The sequence below is a fragment of the Dipodomys merriami genome, unplaced genomic scaffold (genome assembly GCF_024711535.1).
Source record: "Dipodomys merriami isolate MVZ:Mamm:240054 unplaced genomic scaffold, mDipMer1.0.p SCAF_41, whole genome shotgun sequence".
Classification (NCBI taxonomy): Eukaryota; Metazoa; Chordata; class Mammalia; order Rodentia; family Heteromyidae; genus Dipodomys; species Dipodomys merriami.
In genome coordinates, this window is record NW_027205715.1 from 8,874,671 (window position 1) to 8,900,099 (window position 25,429).

At 37.0% G+C, this 25,429-nt stretch overlaps 1 protein-coding gene across 4 annotated transcripts in view; it reads right to left on the reverse strand.

Annotated features, from left to right (window-relative positions):
• Positions 1-8,431: 8,431 nt before the first annotated feature.
• The window catches only part of Cdh11 (cadherin 11), a 145,316-nt gene continuing 128,318 nt past the window's right edge, over positions 8,432-25,429 (reverse strand). For all 4 annotated transcript variants that reach the window (XM_069992450.1, XM_069992449.1, XM_069992451.1 and 1 more), the window contains exons 12-13: positions 15,279-15,530; positions 8,432-13,224 (exon numbers count right to left, since the gene is read on the reverse strand). In XM_069992450.1, the coding sequence (XP_069848551.1) occupies positions 12,728-13,224; positions 15,279-15,530 (749 nt within the window). In that variant the 3' untranslated portion in view covers positions 8,432-12,727. The remainder of the gene's footprint in view (positions 13,225-15,278; positions 15,531-25,429) is intronic.

Genomic DNA, 25,429 nt, shown 5'->3' on the forward strand with positions numbered 1-25,429 from the left:
ACAATTTTTTATTTTGGTACTCTGTCTTGTGAATACATTTATCAGATTTGCAGAAGGGTAAGGAAATAACAAAATGGTGAGTCAAAAGACAAAGGGTGAAACAATGCAACAGTAATACTCCCAAGACACTATGTTAGAAATGAACTCTGCAACTTTGGGAGAGTTGGGAGGGAGAGGGAAAGTGAAAGAAAACAAGGGAGGCGGTAACATTGTTCAACAAGAAATGTACTCATCACCTTACTTATTTAACTGTAACTCCTCTGTACATCATCTTTACCATAAAATTAAATTTAAAAAAATGAGTTTCACAAATTTTCCTTCTCTGGGCTGGCCTCTAACCATGATCCTCAGATCTCAGCCTCCTGAGTAGCTAGGATTACAGGTGTAAGTCACCTGTGCCTGGAAATTTTATTAGTATTGTCCTCACTGTATCCTGGTGTTTCCAACCTAACAAGACTTTGACCTTTGGTTCTCAACCTTGTGAATGGTTTTTTAAGTTGTTACTATTTAACAAGGCACAGATGGCTCAAACAAGTAATCCTAGCTCCCCTGGAGACTGAGACCAAGTTACTGTACAGAGGGGTTACAGTTACATGAGCAAGGTAATGAGTCCATTGAGGACATGGCTTTGACATCAGCCTAGGTGGAAAAAGTTGTCCAAATTCCATCTACAAAATGACCCCTAAAAATGTAGGACTGGAAGCATAGCTCATATGGTCTCATAACCGAGAGTTCATATCCTGTACTACAAATAGAAATCAATTTTGCAGTGCCTTGTATGTGTGTGTATTCACATTTAGAAAACTTATAAAGATAAAGGATGACAATAACCTATTATCTTTGGATTTATTCTACTATAAATAAAAGATGGAGGTTAAGAATAAATTATGAAGAGAAGATTTTGATGGTATCCTGAAAGCTCAGAGAGGGCTGGCTAGAATAATATCTGTAGTAAAATGAAGGTAGAATTGCCAGCGATGCAACATGCTGTCATTATGCCCTTTTTATGTTTTTATTGTAAAAATAGTATACAGAGGGGTTACAGTTATGTGAGTAAGGTAATGAGTACATTTCCTATCGAGCATTGCTACCCCATCCTTTGTTTTTCCCCTACCATCCCTTCCTTACCCAACTCCCCAACTCCTCCCTCCTCCCTCCAAGTTGTAAAGTTCATTTTCATCATAGTGTCTTGTACATCTCATTGTTACAATAAGACAACCTGTGTCCTTGTTTCAGCATTTTGTTATTTCACTTCCCCTCCCCAAATTAGAAATGTATATACAAGATGCAAGGCACTGATGTCTAATACAGTGAAAACAGGTACGTCGAGTTCTACATGGTGCAACTGGGACTAGCTCTCTCTCTCTCTCCCATCCTTTGTGTAATTTGGGCTGGTCCATGCTCACAGGAGTTAACTTGGGGTTGGCCCTGGACTCGAAGCTAGCCTAATTTTCTCTTAAATCTTCCTTGGACCATCAGGAAACAGTTATTCTTGCTGTTCTCTGGCAGTTTGGAGCTGGGGAACCCGTTGGAAGCTATGTGATTGCTTAGGCCATGGTACCCATGCCTATGGTCAAAAATTATTCTAGATGTTTTTGTGACAGTACTTTTAGATGTGATGAACATTTCATTTATTTTGTATTATAGAGCACAGGCCTATAATTCCAGCTGCTGAACAGGAAGAGCCAGGAAGACCTCCCTCAGCTCCAGGCCAGCTCAGGCAAAGAATCCGGAGACACTCTCCGTAAAATATATACCTGAGTGGTGGGGCACACCTGTGTTTCCAGCTTTTTAGGAGATGAAGGCAGGAGCCTAGCAGTTTAGCATTTGCCTAGCAAGCATGAAGCCCTGAGTTCAAAACTCAGTATTAAATCACCACCACCACCTCCACTATCATCATCATCATCATCATTTCTTTGTATTAGTAGATGTCTAAAAATGTTTGAGGAAACCAATCCTATTTAGAGTATAATCAAGAATAGAATGGAATGGCCCATTAGAAGATTGTATGGTAGAGTAAAAATTAGTGAAGAGAACAAGTTTTACATGCTAGTAGCGTGGGTACACACAATGCAGATACACACACATATGCACACCACATAAATATTTAACTATGTCTACATGTAACAAGTACAATGTAGCTTAAACATATAGAATAAAAATTTAAATCAAATTAAACTTCAAAAATTAAATCTGGGGCTGGGAAGGTGGCTCAGTTGTAGAGCACTTGCCTTGCATGCATGAGGCCCTGGGTTTGATTCCTCAGCACCACATAAGCAAAAAGAAAAAAGCTGGAAGTGGCACTGTGGCTCAAGTGGTAGAGCGCTAGCCTTGAGCTGAAGAGCTGAGGGACAGCGCCCAAGCCCAGAGTTCAGGCCCCACAACCGGACGCCCCTCCCCCAAAAAATTAAATCCATGGGACTTGAAGTAAAACCGATTATATTCTAAAAAATATGTGGGCGTCATCCAATCAGTGGTAGAGAAATGACTACCCACCTCACTAGAAGAAAAGGCCATTCTGTCAGTAGTCAGCCTTTGTACTTTAACTGCAATTCTCACCCTGTTTCCAGCCTGCCAGACTACCTGGCAGATTCTAGACTTTCTAAGATACTACAATCTAATGCACTACTCAATTTTTCTTATAGATAGGTAGAGATAGATAGATAGATAGATAGATAGATAGATAGATAGATAGATAGATAGATAGATAGATAGAGATAACTGACAGATGATAGATAGGTGTATGAATAAGAGATAAATGACAGATGATAGATGAATAAGAGATAAATAAAAGATGATAAATGATAAGAGATAAATGACCAATGATACATACATACATAGATGATAAAGAGATAAATGACAGTCATCTTTTTTTCCACATACAAGAGAAATAAATCCAATATTGTGTCTGTGCACACACGAGGTCAGTTTATGAGTTTAATTTGTAATCCAGATATGTATCTATGTGGTAGGACTCTGTTCTGATTTAACTTTATGTCATTTAACATTATAAATTAGTTTGTACTATCTCACAAGGTCTTTCATTCATTTCTCACATTATTATCCACTCTTGTAAGTCCACTCCTGCAGACATTTTTCTAAACATGGATTATCTCTATAGACAGAGAGAGTCCCAGAGGTAGAATGGCTGTGCTTGTAACAATTTGGCACTTCATACACATTATAAACTTGATTTTCTAAACAAATATCCCAATTTACACTTCTGCCATGAAAACATCACAATGTTCTCTGCATTCTTGCCAGGAGTATCATAATTTTCACTGCTGTTGTTTTATTTTTGTCTTGGTGTCATTGAAATATATCAGTTTAAATGCTACCTTAGCTGAGTGTATATTTTTCATTAATATTTGGTGAGGACAGATATGTGAATTCTTCTGTTTATTGCTACCCTGTTGTATGAATGCTTTAAATGATCTGGTCCTCAGTATTATTCATTTGGTCTCTAGTGCCTGGTTGAAGCAAGACTTTCCTTGGCCAAATTACATAAAATATGAGTACTCTCTCCCAATCTGACAATTTCTTCCCATTTGCCTTCCTTTGATTATCTCCAACTCAGTACTTACACTTACTACTTATGGTATATATACATATATATATATATATATATATATATATATATATATATATATATATATATATATATATCATTGTAACTATAACCACAAGTACATCTGTGTGCATAAAAATGTGAGTAGATCCACAGTGATTTGTCATATAACAAAAGTTGATTGTCTTTCCCTCACTAGCTGACCCAATAAATTAATATTGTTATATACTAGTGGAGCAGATTTCTCTATTTTCTGCCTTCCTCTCTTCTATGTGAACTAAGTTCCCAAGTTGTTTCTGCTTTCTAGCCTCAAGGATTTGTCCTGCAGAAAGGAGATATAGCCTGGAGTCAAAAAGCTTTTCTAAGTCTTTTTTTTTTTAAATGAAAGATGAAATCCAATGAAGAGACTGAAATGAGGAGTAGGAAGACTTTTAATGTGCAATTTCACCCCTTTCTGAAATAAAGAGATGTAATGTCCACAGTTAGTCTTTGTCAGAACCTGTAGGAATGGGGTCTAGGTCCCAGAAGAAGGAGAAAGTTGGTTTGAGCTCACAATAGGATGCTCTGTCTACTGACAGCTGATCACAGGAGGCACTTCTTCATCCAAATATGCAGGCTTGGCTGGGGACCAGCCCAATATATACATCTGTTAACAGAATTTCAAAACCCATGAAGCAAAAAATGACTACAACTGAAAGAGGAAATGAGAACAATCCAGAATTATAATTAGAGATTCCCAACAAAATTTTTCTCAGTAACTGAACATAACCATTTAAAAAATGGTAAGGACAGAGAATAATTGATCCCAATCCATCAATTTGAGTGAATCAATACTGGTGGAACATCAACCCAACAATAGAAAACTGAATATATTCCCAATCATTCATGGATTACATACCAAATTACCCCCCCAAAATTTTAAAAACTCACCTAAAATGAAATCCCAGGAATATTTATCTGTGGTCACAATTCAATTAAACCTAAAACTCAAAACCAGAAAGGAGAAAGGAGTAGGTCAATGGTAAAGTGCTTGACTATCATTCACAAGGCCCTGGTTTTTTATCATCAATATTATAAGGAACAAAAGAAAGAAAGGAAAAAGGAAAGATGAAAAATTTTTAATAAGTGCCATGGATCAAAGAAGATATCACACAAGAATAAAACACCTTGAGCTGAATAGAAATGGCAAAGTATTATAGCAACATTGTGGATAGACGTAAAGTAGACCTTGGAAGGAAATTTTGAGTATTAAATATTCCTCTTAATATAAAAGAAAGGTCTGAAATAAATAACCTAATCTTCTGCTTTACCCAAACAGAAAAGAAATACCAAATTCAATGTATTATAAATGGAAAGATTGAAAATACAAAAAACATAGAAAGGAAATAAAGAGAACACAGTTTGAAGGTGTAACTCAAGAAGTAGAGGGCTGGTCTAGCATGAATAAGGCTAAGAGTTCAATTCCCAAGTTTGATAAAAGAAAAAAAAATAGAAACAAATTCAATGAAATCATGTGTTTCCAATTTAAAAAGGTAATGAAACAAGGCAAAGCTCTAAATAGCCTGTTGAAATAAAACATAAAAACCATAAAATACCAATTATTAAAAATTATAATAATTACAAGTCATTGGCCTAAAAGGAGACACTCTGAACAGATTCAGGTCATTAGTTTAAGAATGTAGTTTGATCTGTACAAATTCCTGAGAAAACATACATGATCAAAGTCTTATAAACAGAAATAAGGAACCTGAATGACTTCATGTCTACCACATAAATGCAATTTGTGTAAAAGCTTTCTTATAAAGGAAGCTGCAAGCCCAGGGATTTTTATTGGTGAATACTAACAGGCTGTTCAAATGTAGAGATTACAAATTCTACATGAGACTGCCCAGAAAAACAGAAGAGCTCAAGTAATTTTAAGACCAATTTTAAATTACCACACTCATAATAGACATTACCAAAAAAGAAGAGCAGGAGGAGGGGAATACAACATGCTTTCTTCAATATAAATCCAGAAAGCATTGATGAAAATTTAGTATCTCGATTGCATCATGCATTAAAAGGACTCATAGATATTTGAGCACTTATCTCAGGAGTGTGTGTTTGGTTGAAATTGTCAAATCAAACAATGAAATGTCCACGGATCCAAAACTCTCTACAAGACTGTAGAAATCAAGGCAATATTTGACACCAATAGCACAAAACAGGGGATCCCCCAAATAGACATAAACGTACATGGCTGATTCATTTTTGGCAATGCTGTTGTAGTAATTCCTGGGGAAAGGCTGATAAGGATAAATACTAATGGGGAGTATTATCAGTAGACAAAGGAGCACCAGTTGTGTTTTTGTATGAAAAGATTCTTACCTTTGTGTTAGACTACACACAAAAATTAATTGGAAAACTTTAACTGTAAAATCAATGGCAAAAAAGTCAAAGACAAGGGAAGTATCACAAGTTTTTTTTGGTATATTGTTATGGAAAGCACACAGATTTAATCTCAAATAATTTTATTATTTTTCTAGATAACATTCTCATTAAATGTTAAACATCATGTTTATAATATGAACAATGAAGGACTATCATTAAGTTAAAATAAAAATATAGCAGATATCAAAAATGATCAGAGAACATTACAACATAATACTTCACAGAAGTCAAATGTAGAATGCTAATAAACACTAGAAATACTAAGATTCACTAGAAACTCAATACATGAAGAGTGTGATACTTTAAAAAATTGGAACACCAAAAATATCACAGTGTCTTGACATATATAATAAAATGCATTGCTGGAGAAAGTATGAGTGAGAAAATGTTTCTTTTCTAGAAATAAATTGAGAATATGTGTTTTAATTCCAAAGGAAAAATAGTATTCATGTGCTTTGAATCTCAGTTATCATTGAAGAATCTCACTTTTTGGAATTCATCCAGAGGAAATAATCAGAACCCTACATTCTACTTTCTGAAGAGTTTCATTAATTTGAACATTATGTAAACACAATGTATAATCATTACTGCTTGTTTCTGTGTCATTTGTAAATACAGATGTAGTTGCATACCTGTGTCTGGGCTTAGTTTTCTATTTTTACAGAATTTCAATTAACTTTAAGCAGGGACTTGTTCCATTGAGTTGTTGTGGGTTTTGTCCCTAAAACCTTACAAGTATGTAGCCTATTAAAAGAAAAATTAAATGAATTTCAGAAGTATTTAGAATCGTTTCATTCTCTCATCCAAGACAACATTGGGCCGAAATACAAGGGTTAATAATTTTTTCATACTTTAAACATTCCCCTATGTTGAGTATAATGTATACAACATAAAACTAAACTGACAAAGTGAATCCATCATTCATTTCTTATTTTTAATATTTAAATATGCTATGGAATAAATTTAAGGTTATTTGCCTTAAATCAATATTAACATATAAAGCAGCAAAGAAAGAGAGGAGATGTTTGGTGTGCTGAAATATTTCTCTAAGTTTAATGTGATGAAAGTTTTTCTTTCTCTCCCTTCCTTCCTAGCACAAGTGAATCGCCTTTCTAAACTCAGGGTGAAAATCTCTATGAACCACTGACAGTATAGCACCTTGTCAATCCTGAGGTGCAAAAGTCTTGGTAGAATGACCATAAGAATTGATATCCTAATGAGTCACACTGACAAATGAGAATACCACTAATAACATTTGAAAACAAAAATTGACCTAAACCCAGACACAAACTCAGACTACCTCAGAGAGAAACATGAGGACATGCAATCATCCTGGATAGTCACAATACCCATAGAAAATGCCTGCTTTTATTTGTTCCTAGTAAACAAAACCACAGTAAAACAAAGCCATAAAGACAGTATTATGGTATATTTAAATCTATAAGATGTCAATCATTTTTCCATGTTGTATACTTCATGCTATAATATATTCCTTATTTGGAGTTTTATCTATAATATTAATCTGGAATAATTTAAAGAAAATTTACAATGAATATTAAATTAGTCTAATTTTTAAAACAGAGTATGCTGTGAGTAGATTATCCCCTTGATCTTTTAGTATGGGAATAATCTGCACCTTGCAAACCATTGTCAGTAACATTTCGTGTGTAGCAGAAAGCATAACACAATTTCCCTTTCCACCAACTCTAGGGTGAAAATCTATCACAGGTAAACTTCACATTGTGACCTACAAAGTCATTGAATGGTTAAGTTCATTATAGCTCTCTGAAACAAAACAAGGAATTTGAACCTTTATTGAAATATTGGGCCCTGAAAATAATGCATTTTTGTGCAGCATGTTATACATTTTTGTTTATTTTCTTACTCTAGGTCAGTCTTTCTGAAACTATTATATATATATGTATATGTATATGTATACACACATACACACGTGTTTATAGATGATATATATATATAGGTGTGTGTATATATACACACATGGTATATATATACATATATATAGGTGTGTGTGTATATATGTGTATACTAGGTATAAAGTCTATGTGTATGTATATATATATATGCATATATATATACACATATGTGTATATATAAATATATACCTAGTGTGTCTCTCTGGTGTAGATACAAAAAATAAGAGACTTTCAGAACAGAAAGGCAGAAAGGGCTTGCAAGCCACAAAGACAATCTGATACCACACCACTTCTGGGTCCAGTACTCTCTGAGTATGTGTTGAATGTATATCCAAGCAGGATGTCTAATTGCATCAGTCTAAATTCAAAGCATCTCAATGGTAATATTAAAATATGAGTGGCAGAAGGAGGGAAAACAAGCAAACAAATGACCACTCGTACATTTCTAGATTAGGATACTATGATTCCTAGAATATGATACATAGAAGAATTTCCCATTTCTATTTAGCCATCTGTCTCTGAATTTCTGTCCAAACCATTTATAATCAGAGCCTTAGTATCTATGCCAAGAATCTAAATTTTTAAAAAAAGAAGAGATGGATCCTCCAGAGGAGTTCATTGGTAATTCTTGAGACTTATTTTGTTAGGTTTTATTACTATACTAAGCAGTGTTTTCCAAACTCACAGGAGAAAGAAATTTGACAATTAATGTTTCTGGTGGGTTAGGAAAAAAGAAACAGTGTTAAAACAGCATATAATACTTTCCAATTTCCTCCATGCTAAATGGTGGAAAAGTATAGTTAAACTCTTTTGAGTTGTTATACAAAGTATATTCTGATCGTGTGTCTTCAGATGTAAATATTTTCATAGAAGATTTCAGTTTGTTTAAAAAAGGAGTGTTATTATTTGAACAAATGAACAAAATCATTTTGATTACAAAGTTCCTCCTTTTGATTTCAAAGTTACTGCCATTCTTGACAAGTTCATACAAATTTCAAATGATACTTGTTATGTAGCTTGTATCCAATTGGGATGATGAATATTGATTGTCAAGTTGATTGTCCTGAGAAAGATCAAGGAGATTAAGAAAGCCTTAAATTTGTCAGTAAAGTCATTTCTAGAGACAATTAGATAATGAGGATAATAACCAAATGGATAATTCAGTCCATTGATGGATTAAAATTTTGATAAACTATTGGCAGGTGATAGGATTGGAGGAAGAGCAGTCCAGTTGGAAGTGACTGGGCTGTGTCCTTGGGGGTTTTATCTTGCCCTGATCTTTTATGCTTGCTCCTCTTTCTGGAATTTCTGTCTATCTTGATTTGAGCAGATCCACTAAAATCCCCTTGACATGATGGACTGAAACTTCTAAACCCAGAAACAAGTCTTTCCTCCCATAAGTTATTTTTGTGATGTATGTGCTCACATTGACAATAAACCTATGGAGAACGTGAATTATATTCATTTCAACATGAATGTGTTACTCCCATTCTCCATGCATGATCCATTTCTCTAGGAAGCTAGAAGCTAGTCTGTATACAGGCTTCCCTTCCTGTCAGTTACCTGGCTGCCACACCAACCTCTGAAGTCTTTCTTCTCCTCCATCTCTATCTACTGAATTATCTTAGCCCCTCATTGTATCTCATTGTTTCTTTCATAAAAATCTCCCTGGGGAATCTCTAGGCTTATGTGGTGTTAACTTGCCTTCCCCATTGCCTGCCATATAGATTTTTCTATGCTTCTGCTCAGAGCCTAATTTCTTACATGCCCATAGTCCTGTAATCTCACAAATAGAAGTGTGAAAGATGGAGTAAAATTACACAAGAATAATTTCAAATAGTGCTCATCAAATTCCATGCAACAGGCAGAACACCAGGAGAAATGATGACTTTGACTAAGCTCTTTATGTGGGAGAGATAATCTGCTTTCTTATCTCCCTCAACCTCCCAGGTAAACCTCAGGATACAGCTTAGTTAAATACAGAAATAAACAGTGTTCCAAATGACTGTGCTAGGCCTATATTCTATTCCGCCCCAACATCTGACCATAGTTTATCTTTTATTTGATTCACTTTTTCTCTCAGTCTTGCATTATCTTGGGTAGTGGGTGATCAGAGAGGTAACTAGGTAAATAGAAGACCACAAGGTATGTGGTAAAATGTTGGAAAAACTGAATAATTCCAAGATTCATTCAGCAGCCTCAAGTAGCCAGCATCAAGATGTTGGCGAATGCATCAATAAATGGATTAATAAAGGATGACTAACACCTCTATCTTTTATCTAGAGGAACAGAGAAATGTTCCACTTTTTACATGCATTGATGTCATAAAGCAGTGATTGCTTTATATCAAAATAAGGAAAGATCACTTAAGCTATGATTGCTTTTCAGGAAATAAGTTGAAAAAGAAAAAAGACTTCACTAGTCAGAAAAGTATTTTATTTTCCAGCTTCTAAGAGGGTCCTACAAACAATAGAGCTTTAAAGTAAAAAAATTAAAAAGAAAAGATAAAAGGAAAACAAGTATTTTTAACTATTGAAAAGTAGACAGCCTTTAAAAAAATCTTCGACATAAAAATTGAAAATGTAGTCAATTCTCTTCCAAATACATTCTTAGGGGGAAAAAGGATCATTCATAGTGACAGCGTTACTTACAGATGCATACTTGTTTAAGTGCTATTCCTATTCCTTTTAAGTTATCTTTTCATTTCAAATTCAATTGGAGATCTGTGCAAACCTAGCAAAATATTCTTTGGATTATAAAAAACTATATAAAAAATGAACATGACCTGCAATTATGGAAGTATTGTAATCCTTCACTGGTATGAATGATTTTGAAGTGTCATTGCCCACAGACTTTATTCCGTTGAAGTGTTCAGCCAATTTGATTGAAATGCAGAGGAAAATGGGAGTGAGCAGCACCTCCTAAACACATTTCTCTTTGTCTGCATTTATCAAAGTGATAAAAATAGTATGAAACAGGATATCAAGAAATGCTTGAAACAAACTTTCACCATGAAGTAAGAAAAAAAATGATAGTCTAAACATTGTTTGACCACCCCCCCAAAAAAAATCACATGCCTTGTCTTTAAGGGGGAAAAAAAATGGGAAACTGATTGCAGCATAACTTTGTATGGTTCTTCCCCAACTATTGTGACATTTTGGCCAGACTGTAGACCTGAAAATGCCCTTCATGTAAGTCCCAATCCCTATAGCTGGATGGGGGGTGGATGATGGTAGGTATCTAATGGATCAAATGGTATTCACACTCAGAGCCAACATGGTCTCCTGCTCTCATTTTGAGCTTATGGCTCAAGCCATTTTCTAAAACAAAATATTTTGAGCTTAACTGACCCTTCTCTTAGCTTTTGCTAAGATAGTCACATTGTTTCAAGATAGGTCTTAAAATCACAGGAGGGGAAAAAAAAGATAAATTTAGACTGTCCAAGGTCAGACCATCAATATAAAGAAAAATGGGGTAACATTGACGTTGAGACTCTTCCAGTTCTCAAATACTAGGATAGGGCATAAAATCTACAGGATGTAAAACTACTTAAGGGATCTACACCTTCAGAAATCTGTTAGCTTTCATTCCCTCATGAATTGGACTCTCCTACTCATGACAGTGCAGATATATGAGGTAAATAAATGTATATTATATAATGTATTGCAAATTGGGATTTACCTAGACCTCTAAACATCTTTCTTTAGGGGATGTGTGAACAGAAGCCAGAAGGTTAACACTAAAAACTACACAGAAATGCTTCACATAATGTTACATAATCTTGTCTGTAAAAATTTAAAAAAAACACTTGAAACATATTTAACTTTAAATAAACAATAAAATCCGCAGACTACACAGATCATAAATAGGGTTATTAAAAGATCACAATTCAATCAGAAATGGAAATGGATCATTGGAAATCCAAATTTTTTTTCCATGTTAAGAATCAAACCCAGAATTAAAAAAGAATCTTTTTTTTTATTTCAAAGGTTGCTTCTTATATTGAAGCTCATATTAAAGCAACAGTACAATGTTCATAAAATATAAGTGTGATGCTGTAACATTTTCTTACATGTCAGAATACTGATATTTGTATGTATACTAAAATAAGAACTTTAAAATTGTACAAATAGATACATTAAAAATGACATAGAAATAGGGCGTTCCTCACTGAAACAAGACAGTTATATCTGGCACGTATTAGTTTAAAATGAAAGGAGAAGCAAAAAGATTTACAAGAATCAGCAGTAACAAGTTTGATGCTCAAGAGACATAATTGTACATTGTTTTGTACATACATTGTATGGGTTTAAGCTGGCTGAATATTATATATTTCAAGTTTAAAAATGCACTACATAACGAGTGTCCATAGTTTAAGGCGAAATTACAGCTCAGAACTGTTGTCCTTTCTAATTTTGTGGAAGCATCTTTGACAAATTAAAAAATAAAAGAAGAAAGACTTAGATGTTCAGAACACATAAACAATTTCCCTTCCTTGTAAGTTCACCATTAGACTTCTTCACTTAAATATTTTGTATGCCAAGTGGTTTTTCTCTAGGGAAGTTGACAAACAACTTCAAAATTTGCCTTTTTCTTTTTGTTGTGGGAAAAGGTATTTCACAGTATTTACCACTTTGATGTCCTTTTGCAGTTTTATTAAACGTTATCCTCTCTGTAAAACTTTGCTTGTTTTAAATGAGCCTTTCCTTGATTTAAAAAAATACCTGTTTACACATCTTCTAGATTCTTGAGAATGCCAGACACAGTTCTTAAGGCCAAATTTGTATCGTTATTGTTAAGAATCATCGTCAAAAGTGTCTTTGGAACCGTACAAGTCTGCTAGTTTCTTAAAACGAGGTCCCCAGTTCTGTAGATAGTCATAATCCAAGTCTGAGTCTGTCGTGGCAGACTCTAAGGAGCTGAGGGACCCAGCCACCGACCCCCGGCCCTCGTAGCCATAGATTTGGATGGAGTCGTAGGGGGGAGCCGTGGGGTCATTATCAGCCTCCTGTATCCTTGTGTTGATGAAATCATCCACATCCACACTGTTGGGCGCTGGCCGCAGCCCTGGTCTAGGCATATACTGATACTCAGGCTTGATGTCTTTTCTAGGGATAAATCCATTGATACCATCTGGATTCTGGAGGGTGGCGATATCAAAGGCCTCTGTGTCTTCCTCCCCTCCTCCTTCATCATCGTAGGTGATGATATTTTCGCGGACATCCTCCTCCTCAAAAACAATGAGTGGCTCTTTCTTTTGTCTCCTCAAGGTCACAAACAACACAACAATGACTACAAAGGAAGTAAAGGAAAGTCAGTGGAGGATGACATCCTCCCTCTCTTCCTCCCCCCACCCAACCCCAAAGCGTCCCCAGGGAGATTCACTTCCCAAAGGAATTCTCCTTCTATGGAAAGGATAAGTGATCAATGTTTAAGAATCGGAAGTGACAAAAATAAATAAATAAGACATTGCCTAGAAATCTCCAAAGACAAAGACAGTTGACCGTCCACTGTAAGTCTGTGAAATCAGCTTATGACTTGAGAAGTTGACTGCGTGCTGCTTAGAAACACTTTGACCAAGGAATCTCAATGCTCTTTGGGAATCATCTTCCTAAGAATTGGAATTAAGGTTCCAAATATGTCAGTCCATGGTTTCTTAAGAGAAAGCTAATCCTAGATTTCTTCCATTTGCAAACCCCTATGAAAATTTAAGAATGAGGACATTCAATGAATTTAGGACCTATTTTTCCCACAGGAGGTAATATCTAGCATTTGTCCCAGAGGTCTTGAAAATACCACTGACCCTACTATAAAATAAAAAGGTGAATGGAGAGGACATATAAAGACCTCCAGGAGAAAAAAAAATCTCCCATTTATTTGAACATTGTTTAAAAAGTCTGGAAAAAGGAAGTCCTACAGAGGAGGTGTTGAGAAATATCCCATTAAATTTCAACACTCAAAGAAAAGCTCAGACACTGCCTAATTCTTTATTGATACCACTGGCCCTCGCTTAACCCTTCTAGGAGGCTTCTACAATGTTTTATTAGCAGGCTTTCCCCCACACACTCAACAAGACTGAAGAAATGTTTCGGGAGGAAATTGGCCAATAGACTAAGAAAGAGCGTCTCTAAACACATCACTCTGAGAGGCACGCGTCAGAGAACACACTTGCGGTAGACATCCTGTGGTTCCCAGGGATAGATGCCTCATCCTCACCTTCACCTCCCAGAACTTTTTAACCTTCTTCCCTTACACAGTGTTTTCCATTTTCAGTATTTCCTGGGATTCCCACCACAGCTGCCACCAGGCTGTTGGCCACTGTGTCATTCACCCCACCTACCTTGCTTGGTCTTCACCATAACCTTTTATTTGTACTTTACGTACCTCTCTCCCATCAGTTATTCATATTTTCCTATTATCTTCAATGTCCATCTACTTTTACCAGCTGGAAAACGCTTCTTTTGTGCAATAATTCCCAAATGTCTTAAACTTCAGTGTGCGTCAAGGACTTTTACTCAGTGTCCCCCCATCCCTCTTCATATTCTTATCACAGCAGCCCACATGTGTGTCTGTTACATTTGTTCTTTTTCTTAACAGGCTATGGACTCATCCCCCCAAGGAAGTCTTGTTTAGTTTTCTTTATCCTTCAAATATGAACATAGGGTAGGACTTGATCCCCAGGTAACACTCGATAACTATTTTTCTTAACTGAACTCACTGGTGCTTGCCTATGGAGTTGTCCCTATTAATTCATCCAATGAAGAACAAACTAACTTGGACAAAAGGCTCCAATCTAGTTGTGATTTTTGAGGTCCAGTAATGGCAGAGGCAAATAGCGTCCATGCAATACTATGATTGCAAAGTGTACGTCTGTACACTTTGATAGAAGTAGAGAAGAGGGACTCCTACCTCCACTGGCAAGTGCAAAACATATTCACAAGTATCCCCTCCGCCGAGGCATGCACCCACACATTGGATATGATTATGAGAGAAAGGCCAAGGTCTAGATTGAGTCAATTGATATTTTTCTCTGCTCCTTCCTCTCCTTCTGTTAACTTTTCCTTCCTCTTGTGAGACAAACCCTCACCCATGCACCAGTTCTCAGCCTCCAGTATTCCTTCACCTGCAAAACCTTCTCTGATGTCCTCCATGACTTCTGATAGACACAGCCACGGTGTCTGAGAATTTCTCAGGAATGCCAATGTTGCTTGGGAAATTACACCATAAAAGCCATGAGACTTGGGCAGGCCCTATAGTTTTCCTAGTAAATTGAAATGTACTGCACACCATGTGGCCCCAAGAAGTAGCCTGTGGTGAAGAAATGATATTTCCCGGAAAGTCCTTACCCAGGAGAATGACGATGCAGGCGAGGATGGCAATGAGCGCCCCTGTGCTCAGGCCGGCGTTCAGAATGTAGGCCTCAGCATTGCAGGAGAGCAGAGCCCCATTCACATCGCATCCACAGACCTTGATTGTAAGGGTGTTGGTGCTGCTCATGGGGGGGATGCCACCATCACTGATCACGATGGGCAGGAGGTACAAATCTTGCTTCTGCCTACTGAACCCTCCCCGCCGGGCATATACCCCTGCTGTGTTATCTGTTAAAACAGAAGGACAAAAGGTGTAATCCCATGGATCAAGACCATTGGAAGCACAGTTACATCAAGCTGGCAAGGTTTGAGGACATGTGTCACCTCACAAGGGATCAGTATTAAGAACCTCTTTTCTTTTTCCTTTTTCTTTTGTTTTTTAATTGTGAAAATACCCTACAGAGGGGTTACAATTACATGGGCAAGGTAATGAGTACATTTCTTATCAAGCATTGTAGCCTCCTCCTTTGTTTCTTCTTCCCATCCCTTCCCATCTCCCACCCCCAACCCCCCTCCCCCAAAGTTGTAAAGTTGGTTTTTCGACATAACGACTTGTACATCTCATTGTTGCAATGGGTCCACCTGTATCCCTATTTAAACAATTTGTGTTTACTCTTCCCCTCCACAAATTATACCAACATCAAATACAGTGAAAGCAGGGGTTATACTGTGGGGGAGGGACATACACAGAAACAAAGAAATCATCTTATAAATATGTTAGAAACAATAGCAAGAAAGAAAAAAATATTTGAGTCCTTATCTTGGTGTTCATTTCGCCTAACATCAACTTATCTGACCATTTCTGCTTGTCTCACACATATACTAGTGATTGCAAATAAGGGAAACCATGGGACCTATGTTTCTTTGGGCCTGGCTTACTTCACTTAATATAATTTTTCCAAATCTTTCCATTGCCTAACAAATGGGGCAATGTCATTCTTTCTGATGGAGGCATAGAATTCCACTTGTTTCTAATTCTTGGAGTTCATTTTGGTAAGCTTCATTCTATATGGTCCTATGCAATTAGTCATTGGGCTATTGTGATCCCCTGCTATGAGTATCAGAGACATAGTCTAGTTATTACAAATAAGGGAAACCATGAAATCTATATTTCTTTGGGTTTGGCTTGCTTTGCTGAATATAATTTTTTTCCAGGTCTTTCCATTTCCTTTCCAATGCCACTCTTTCTGATGGAAGCATAGAACTCCATTTGTGTGTGTGTGTGTGTGTGTGTGTGTGTGTGTGTGTGTGTGTGTGTGTGTGTGTGTGTGTGTGTGTGTGTGTGTGTGTGTGTGTATACCACATCTTCTTGATCCATTCATCTACTGAGGGGCATCTGGGTTGGTTCCATATGTTAGCTATGGTACTAATATTTTCTTTCTGTTTTAGTTTTCTGTACACTTTGCCTTGTTTATACATGTTATCTGATCCATGGAAGGGAAAGGGAACCACAGAAAGAGCAGGACAAAGGATGATCAAATGCAACAATGATGCTCACTAAACACTATGTTGGAAATGAATTTTACAACCTGGGGGCAAGGTGTGGGGGGTGGTAAGCAAGAGAAAATGAGGGAGGGGCAACAGGGTTTAAAAAGACATATACTGATTAACTTACTTATGTAATCCTCCTGTTCATCACCTTTACAATATAAAAGCAAATTTAACAAAATGAAGATAAATAAATAAAGCAAAAAAATCAAGGGCTCAGTAGCTATGTGCATATGATCATATAAAATGATGCTTATCAAAATGAACTCCAAGGAATGGAAACAAAAGGTTTTCTATTTTACTTTTTGAGATTATTTCCTCCCTCCCCACTTGAGCTTTTCCCCTTTTGTTGCTGTTTTCAATTTCTGTAAGTTTGGTCTTTTTTTGGGGGGGAGGTTGGTCGTGGGGCTTGAAATCCTGCTGGGCACTGTCCCTCACAGCTCTTTCGCTCAAGGCTAGCACTCTACCACTTGAGGCACAGTGCCACTTCTGTTTTTCTGGTGGTTAATTGGAGATAAGAGTCTCACGGACTGGGTTGCATTTGAACCGAGATCCTCTGATTTCAGCCTCCTGAGTAGCTAGGATTACAGGCATGAGCCACGGATGCCCAACTAACTTTTGTATGTAAGTTTAGCTGACTTGGGAAGGAGCAGGGAAGCACAGAAATGGTAGGACAAAGGGTGAATGAATTCATCACTGATATTCGTAAGACACTATGTTGCAAATGAACTTTACAACTTTGGGTGGGGAGGGGAACTGGGAGAAAATGAGGGAGAGGGTGACACTCTTAGAAAGAAATATAGTCAACACCCGACTTATGTAACTATAACCCCTCTGTACATCACTTTTACAATAAAAATTTTAAAGAATAAAAATAAAGCTATCTAAATTAAACAATAACAACAACCAGAATCTTTCCTACTTCTTCTGTAATCTAAGGCCACTGTCATTTAGCATCCCAATATCACAGAACAATCTCTACATTTGGGGAATAAACCAGCAACTGGCTCTTTCTCAGTTAGTTGGTACCAAATCCCTGCACTGGCAAGCAAACCACACCATATTCTCTTTAGATGTTGCTCCTTTCACCAAACCCCACTCAGGAGGGGTTTGCTGTACTTTATATGTTAATAGAGCATATAAGTGGATATTTAAGTCAGCATGAGAACAAACTTTAAAAAAAATAAGCTTTTTTCCCCCCTACTGACAATTACTCTACCTTGGCATGTCTTTTGCCAATTTTTCAACAGACATTTTTCTTTTTGAAGAAATTGCAAGTCAACCCTCAAATTTTAATTATATCGTGAACTCATTCATAAATCCCAAAGGAAATTATCTTCAATGAAGAAGTACTTGAGGCCGGGAGCCAGTGGCTCAGGCTTGTAATCCTAGCTATTCAGGTGTCTGTGATCTGTGAATCAAGGTTCAAAGTCAGCCAGGGCAGAAAAGTCCTTATGAGTCTCTTATCTCCAATTAACCACTCAAAAACTGGAAGTGGTACTATGGCTCAAGTGGTAGAGCACTAGCCTTGAGCATAAAGAGGCTCCAGGACAGTGGCCAGGCCCTGAGTTCAAGCCCCATGACCAACACACACACACACACACACACACACACACACACACACACACACACACACACACACACACACACACACACACACACACGAAAAACCTTGCAGCAGAATCATTTTTTTAACTTAAATATCATCAGCTACACTATTAAGCCTGTCCAACCCTTGCTTAAAACAATCCTATTTTCTTTGCTTCTCACATAACACAGCCCAGCCCTACACAGTGGGCCATGAAGTGTTCTCGTTGGCTAAATTTGCACTTGCCTTCCAGGTTCACATCCTTCCTCTTCTTACATGACCTGGCTCGGCCTGACATAGATAATGCACTTCTGTTCCCCGAGCACACAATGCTTTTCCACCCTTGACTTCCATTCTCCTTTCTACAACTCTCTTATTCCCCAAAGCCATTCCTTTTATCCTGACTGCTGAACTTCTCAAGGTTCAAAATTGAATTCTGAAGACATGTCCTCAGGAAGGCCTCCCTGGACCCCCTCCATCATCCATCTCCTCTACAACTCCTACAGAAATAAGTGGCGTAATAGTCTGTCATGATTTGTTGACATAACCACTCTGACCTCAATAAGACCGTGAACTTCTGGAGAAGAGGGAATTTATCTGATTCATCTCAGGCTGTCCAACACTAGCCACACAGCAGACATTTAATAAATATTTGTGTAACATATGGTTGTAACTGTTTTCTGCGAAAAGTTTAACCCAAAGTCCAGATGTTGGCCTTCCTGTACTTCTCAATCACTTGTAAACTATACCTCCAAAATGTTTCTTCATTATATTTTCTCTACTGGGAAAACAGATTGTTTTCCAGTATGCACTTTTCTAGAAGAAGAACATTGGTATTATAAGACAGAAAAAAATTAAAATATGTCTCATTAAGTTTACACACACACACACACACACACACACACACACACACACACACACACACACACTGAACCTCTGGTATGGTCTGCATTTTGTGGGTTAAGAAATGGTTATTTATAGCAAAATAAATATAAAAGCCCTATATAAAAGCCCAATAATTGGCACGCTTTAACTAGGTTGCTAATACCATTAATTTACTCTGTAATAGGGAAAAATATTTTGCCACCCCAAATTACTTTTATTTAGCTTAAAGGAAGTGTGTTTTTATTCTCTGTAAGGTCCTTGTATGACAGATTCATTTTCATTTAGGGATAAGCAGATGTAAAAGGAAGAAGTATTCATTCACTGGTTTTGGTGTGTACTTCTAATGATAGTTTCTCAATACTTTCCCTGCCAACAGCTCAATCAAAACAAGGCAGAACAGCTCTCTTGTCAACATTTTCTCAATTTTTCATGATTGGCATATTTTGCTTTTATCACAAGAGAAAAATTATATATACTATGGCAAACAGAGAGAAGGAGCAAATTAGTCAATTAAAATTTTAGTCACCTGACTGTTCTTTTCTGTTTTAGGTGATTCTACTGTCTCACACAATTACATTTGCTGGCCTCTAATAAATTATTCAGAGATATTCATCTGCTTTTCATACTTTGGTGTTCAAATATAAGTTCTATAAATCAAATGTTATAATATTTATCCCATTTTAATTACCTGAAATGTCATTAATGCCATCATGACTAAAAATGAATATTAAAAATTTAAGAAGATAAGCAAATTAATTAAATTGCTTGGTCAAATATAACTCTGATAGAGATGAAACTTGCAGAAGATCATTCATTCAGCTTACATATTGGATCTGGCCTTGTTTGAGAAAATATGAGCAGAGTATTTTTGTCTTTATAAACTTGTAGATACCATAAATTAAAAAAGAATCTCAATGAGCCCAAGAGAGGTTGTATTTCCCAAATACAACAGGCAGATATACACATGGAGGTAACTGAAACTCCAAGATGAAGGAAAACTTGGATCTGAGCACACCCGCATTTAAATTGAAGATGTTTCATCTTCTTGACAATTGAGCCTTCTAAGACACACTAAAACTCTTACACAAACACTCGCCAAAGTACTCAGCTGACTGAACCATTTACAGTCTCTGAGTGACATGTCAGTAGATTCTCAAAAACCTTCTTTAAACCTCTCTTCAAATACAACAGGCTTTGCATACAGATTTGAAGATCAATTCAAGAGATGGGGAAGAAATGGATTAAGGGGATCTTCCAGAAATAACAATTGTAAACGTTAAAATGAGTCCTTTCTTTTCCCATCTGGAGTCTAGCTGACTAAACTTTGAAACCAGGAGTTCTGTTTATATGCAGCATACCTAATGAGTTGTCTCTGGGACTAAATAACATGGCATGAGGCAGTAATTGTCTCTATGCTCTGCTTCCCAAGGTCTGGGAGGAATCCTTCAACAGGAACTTAACATCTAGCGTTGAAACTCGGTGAAGGGTGAATATGATAGCTAGAAGCCTTCTCTACCACTTTGAACTTGACACTTGGGTGAAGTACATTGTCTGCATCGATAGAATATTTTTTCCTTTAAATCAAAGCTTTCTCAGTACCAATAAGCTTTGACCAAGAAGGACAATTCTGGGCATTGGCATCAAGGGTCTTTCCTGTGATACACCCTGAACCCAGATCAATACTGGTGCATATGATCAGAAACATGTGGGGAAAAAAATCTAAGCACACATATAGAACAGACTAACAAGAGAACAAAGTGCTTTCTTTGGAACTAGTTGTATATCTAAAGTCTGACCATGAGTTCTCTTTCATCTAAATTATCAAATAGTTGGCCACCTGGTCTGTCTTTGAGAGAGTCCTCTTAGTCTGGATTTTGCATAACTGAAATTTTGTGAGCAAAAGCATAAAAGAGGCACTGAGCACTGGTGGCTCATGACTATAATCTTAGCTACTTAGGAGGCTGAGATCTGAGGATCATGGTTAGAAGCCAGCCTAGGCAGGAAAGTCTGTGAGACTTTTATCTCCAATTAACCATAAGAAACTGGAAGTGGATCTGTGGATCAGAGTGGTTAAGTGCTAGCCTGGAGGAAAAGAGCTCAGGGACAGCACCCAAGCCTTAAATATAAGACCCATCTCCACTTGCTTATTGAAGAGGCTTATTGAAGACACATTCTGTTGACTCAAAATTTTAGATTGAGCTCTGTGTTAGTTAGCCCCATGGTGTTATAAGACAACCAGAGAAAGACAAATATTAAATCAACTTAAGTATTTCCCTTATGAGATTTCTCAGACCCTTCCCTTGTCTATACAAAGCCTGTGAGAAACAGGCCACTCAGTCTGGAGAGTCAAATGATATAGGTTTGTACTGTGGATTTCCTACCTATGAGTTGTCTGACTTCTGATATATTAAGTCAATATCTTGACTTTCCACATTCTCATTTATGCAGTTTGTATATGTATATTTTTAGGGTTAAATGGATTTCTGTTCAAAAAAGTACTCAGCACACTGCCAGACAGTTGTTACTGTTCAGCAAATATTCTTTGCTGGAAGCTCTCCTCCTTGAGCAAGAGACTAATGAGGAAGAGAAAGGTATTGGCAAGGAAACTAAAGCAAATTCTTGGAAATGTCACCACTGTTTTGAATGTGATTCCTGACTCCCCAGAAGTTCTCAGCATCCAAGGTAAGAAAGTTCTTCACACTCTTCCCTCCCAAGCAACATACTTCTCACAGTCAGAAAATGTTTCCAAGCCCCTTAGTCACTTCTTGTTTTAATCTTCATTCCTGATCTTTTCAACCTGGCACACAGACCTACCACCATTTTCGTTCTTTCCCCTATTAGGCAAAAATGTACAAATGATGCCGTTGATGGCAGGTAAATGGGATGTATAAATTGTAGTGCTTCTATGAATGGAACAGTAAATTCAGGTTTCAAATATTTCATCTCTAACCTGCACTCCAAATCACCTGCTGTTTTTATCTGTACACAGTGTCATTACACTGATAAAACGTGAAGGTTCTTCACAATAATGGTCTTCGGGGCACCAGTTTGGGAATGCAAATAGAATGCTGATGGTGATGATGGAGAGCAATGAAAGGGATGCGCAAAATCAGGTGCTAAAAGGGAAAAAAGGGGAGGAGAAATAGCCCCTGATAGGCTAATAGTACCCCTCCCCTAGGACCAACGTGGTATTTGCCTAAAAGGACAAACTATTACAGGGAAAAATGAGCAATACATAATCATAGCTCCTGCATGTTAAAATACTGGATAAAAGGAGGCACTATAGCAAGCAACTAGAATATTCTGCTGCACGGCGATGTCTGGATAGATGCTTGGCCTCCCTCCTGTGTTGAGGGAACACGTTTTAGTACGTACTATCTGCAATGATGTACCATCGTCACAGACTCCAAAGCAACAAGTCAACCAACCATGTGCTCACACTGCCAAACTTTTCTTTTATATATATGGCTGGTTATCTCGGTGTTTTGTTACACTAACAGAAAAACGATTGGCACAACACTACCAAAATTGCCTGTGCCTTCCTACCATATATAATTTTGTTGGATGTATTTTTGGAACCCCTGGGAGTCCATACTCTATGCCTTCTATTCTGTGTTAAAGACCCACTCTTCAGATATTTTCGAGAAAAAAAAATAGGAGGGCTGGGAAGATGGCTCAGTAGTAGAGTGCTTGCCTTGTATGCCTGAGGCCCTGCTTTTGATTCCTCAGCACCACATAAGCAAAAAGAAAAAAGCTGGAAATGGTGCTGTAGTTCAAGTGGTAGAGTGCTAGCCTTGAGCTAAAGAGGTGAGGGACAGCGCCCAGGCCCAGAGTTCAGGCCCCACGACTGGACCCCCCCCAAAAAAATAGATAGGAAAACTAAAGAATGCTTTGTTTCTGATAACCCTGGCTCTAAATGTGTAAGAACCATCAATAGTCAAGGTCAAATTAAAATAGGCAAGATGATCACTGAGATTTTATTAAGCTTCTCTTTCACAATACTTATGATAAACTTTTTAAAAAAATTATCATAAAGGAATTTATTAAAAGACCCTAAGTTTTTGCTTCCCTGTTCAAATGACAAAACAACAATCCTTCTTGCCTTCTTTCTTTTTCAGTATTGGAATCTGAACTGACGGCTTGCATGTGGTAGGTTGGCACTCTATCATTTGAGCTTCACGTCCGGCCCTGCTTTTTGCTGGTGTTTTTGGAGATGAAATCTAGCCAACTTATCTGCCGGGCTCATCTCAAACCATTATCCTCCAGATCTCAGTCCTCCAGTGGCTAGGATTATAGGCTTAAGCCACTGGCACCTCTCTTGTCTTGTCATCTTTTTAAGACAGTCCCACGGTGTTATTCAGACTGGGTCCAAACCCCTGGGTTCAAGCCACCCTCGTGCCTCAGATGCTCATGTAGCAGAGATTCCAGATACACACCACTGTGGCTAGTCTCCCTGTGATCACATAAGCCTCCAATGTCAGTTGCATTGTCTCCCTGCAAACCTGCAGCCACAGAGTTCTAGGATCCTGAGATTATAATAGTTGTGCCTTCAACGTCTAGTATTTTGGTGCCTCTATGCATCAGAAGAGCAGTTCAATTCATAGACTTGTTGTGAGGTAACTACTAATACTGTTCAACACAACTGTATTAGGATTAATTACATGTACAATATTTAACTATCACTATGAATACTGTTCCCCTTTTAGAGAAGATCATTCTTTTAAATTTTTATCAAGTGATCTTTGTTAAAACCAAGAGATGAAAGTTGAAATTATAAGCATGAATCTTAATATTAGGACATTTCAATATAATGGCTATATTCAATATCATATATAGGCCTATGTTTCAGTGTAATCATATATAACAATAATACCAGAGACAGGAATAAAAACTGTATGATTATTTTGCTATTATAAGATACTCAAACTAATAAATAAAAATTTCTAAAAGAGGAATTGATTCAATAGGAAATAGGATCAAGATCTTTTCTGCATAGAAATAGGATTTTCAATATTTTATTGGTTGGTCATGAGGCTTGAAGTCTGGGCCTGGGCACTGTCCCTCAGCTCTTCAGCTCAAGGCTAGCACTCTACCACTTGAGCCACAGCACCACTTTCAGATTTTCAATATTTTAGTTCTTAATTTGATCTACCAATTCAGGATGAATGCAATAAAGTTTCCCAATATATTCATCAAGCACTTGGAAAAGAATTCTAAATATCAAAAATTTTTTTTAAAGTTCTAAATACTATGGAGATACAGAGAAGCCAAAATTGATAACGTAGTAATAGCATAAAAATAACATGGAACAAACACCTAACAAGTTTCACCTTATATATTTATGCTACCATTAAGGAAAAATGCAGTACTAGCAACAGAGTAAATGAGAAGAAGAGAAAGAAGAGAAAGTCTAAGAAAATGCTGATCATGCATAATGTAAAAAGACAATAAATATGGTGTTCTATGAATATTTCATGAGTAATATTTAGGAAATGGCTGACAAATGAGAGTTTGCATGATTTACAAAGAAAACAAATTGGTAACAGTATACAAATATTTCAAAAAGGAAAGATTAGATAATTCTGAGAGCAATTTGGGTGAGGCAAGTTGGTGTCCTTTTATACAGTATGAGATCAGAGAAAAACTGGCATGAAAAGTGCCCTGAGTTTACTTAAGAGTGCAACATAATCTGGATTGAACAATCTCTGAAGCATTGGGAAAATGTATGTGAGGTATGTTATGATATGACAGCATCATATAATGCATAAAGAAATTTATAAAATCAATTATTAACTGATAAGCATATAGTTTAAGAAACATACAAAAATATCAATAGCAACTGGGTACTGGTAGCTTGTGGCTGTAATCTTAGCTTCTTGGGACACTGAGATCTGAGGATCCCAGTTTGAAGACAAGTCGGGCAGGAAAACGACCAGAAGACTCTTATCTCCAATTAACCACTAGAAAACTGGAAGTGAACCTGTGGCTCAAAGTGAAAAAGCCTGGGGACACTGCCCAGTCCCTGAATTCAAGCCCCATGGTCGACTAAATAAATAAATAAATAAATAAATAAATAAATAAATAATACAAATAGCCATTTCAAGAAAGTAAAATGAGAAATGAGCAATCTTCACTGACAATTAGCTTTTACTAATGACTAAAGGAA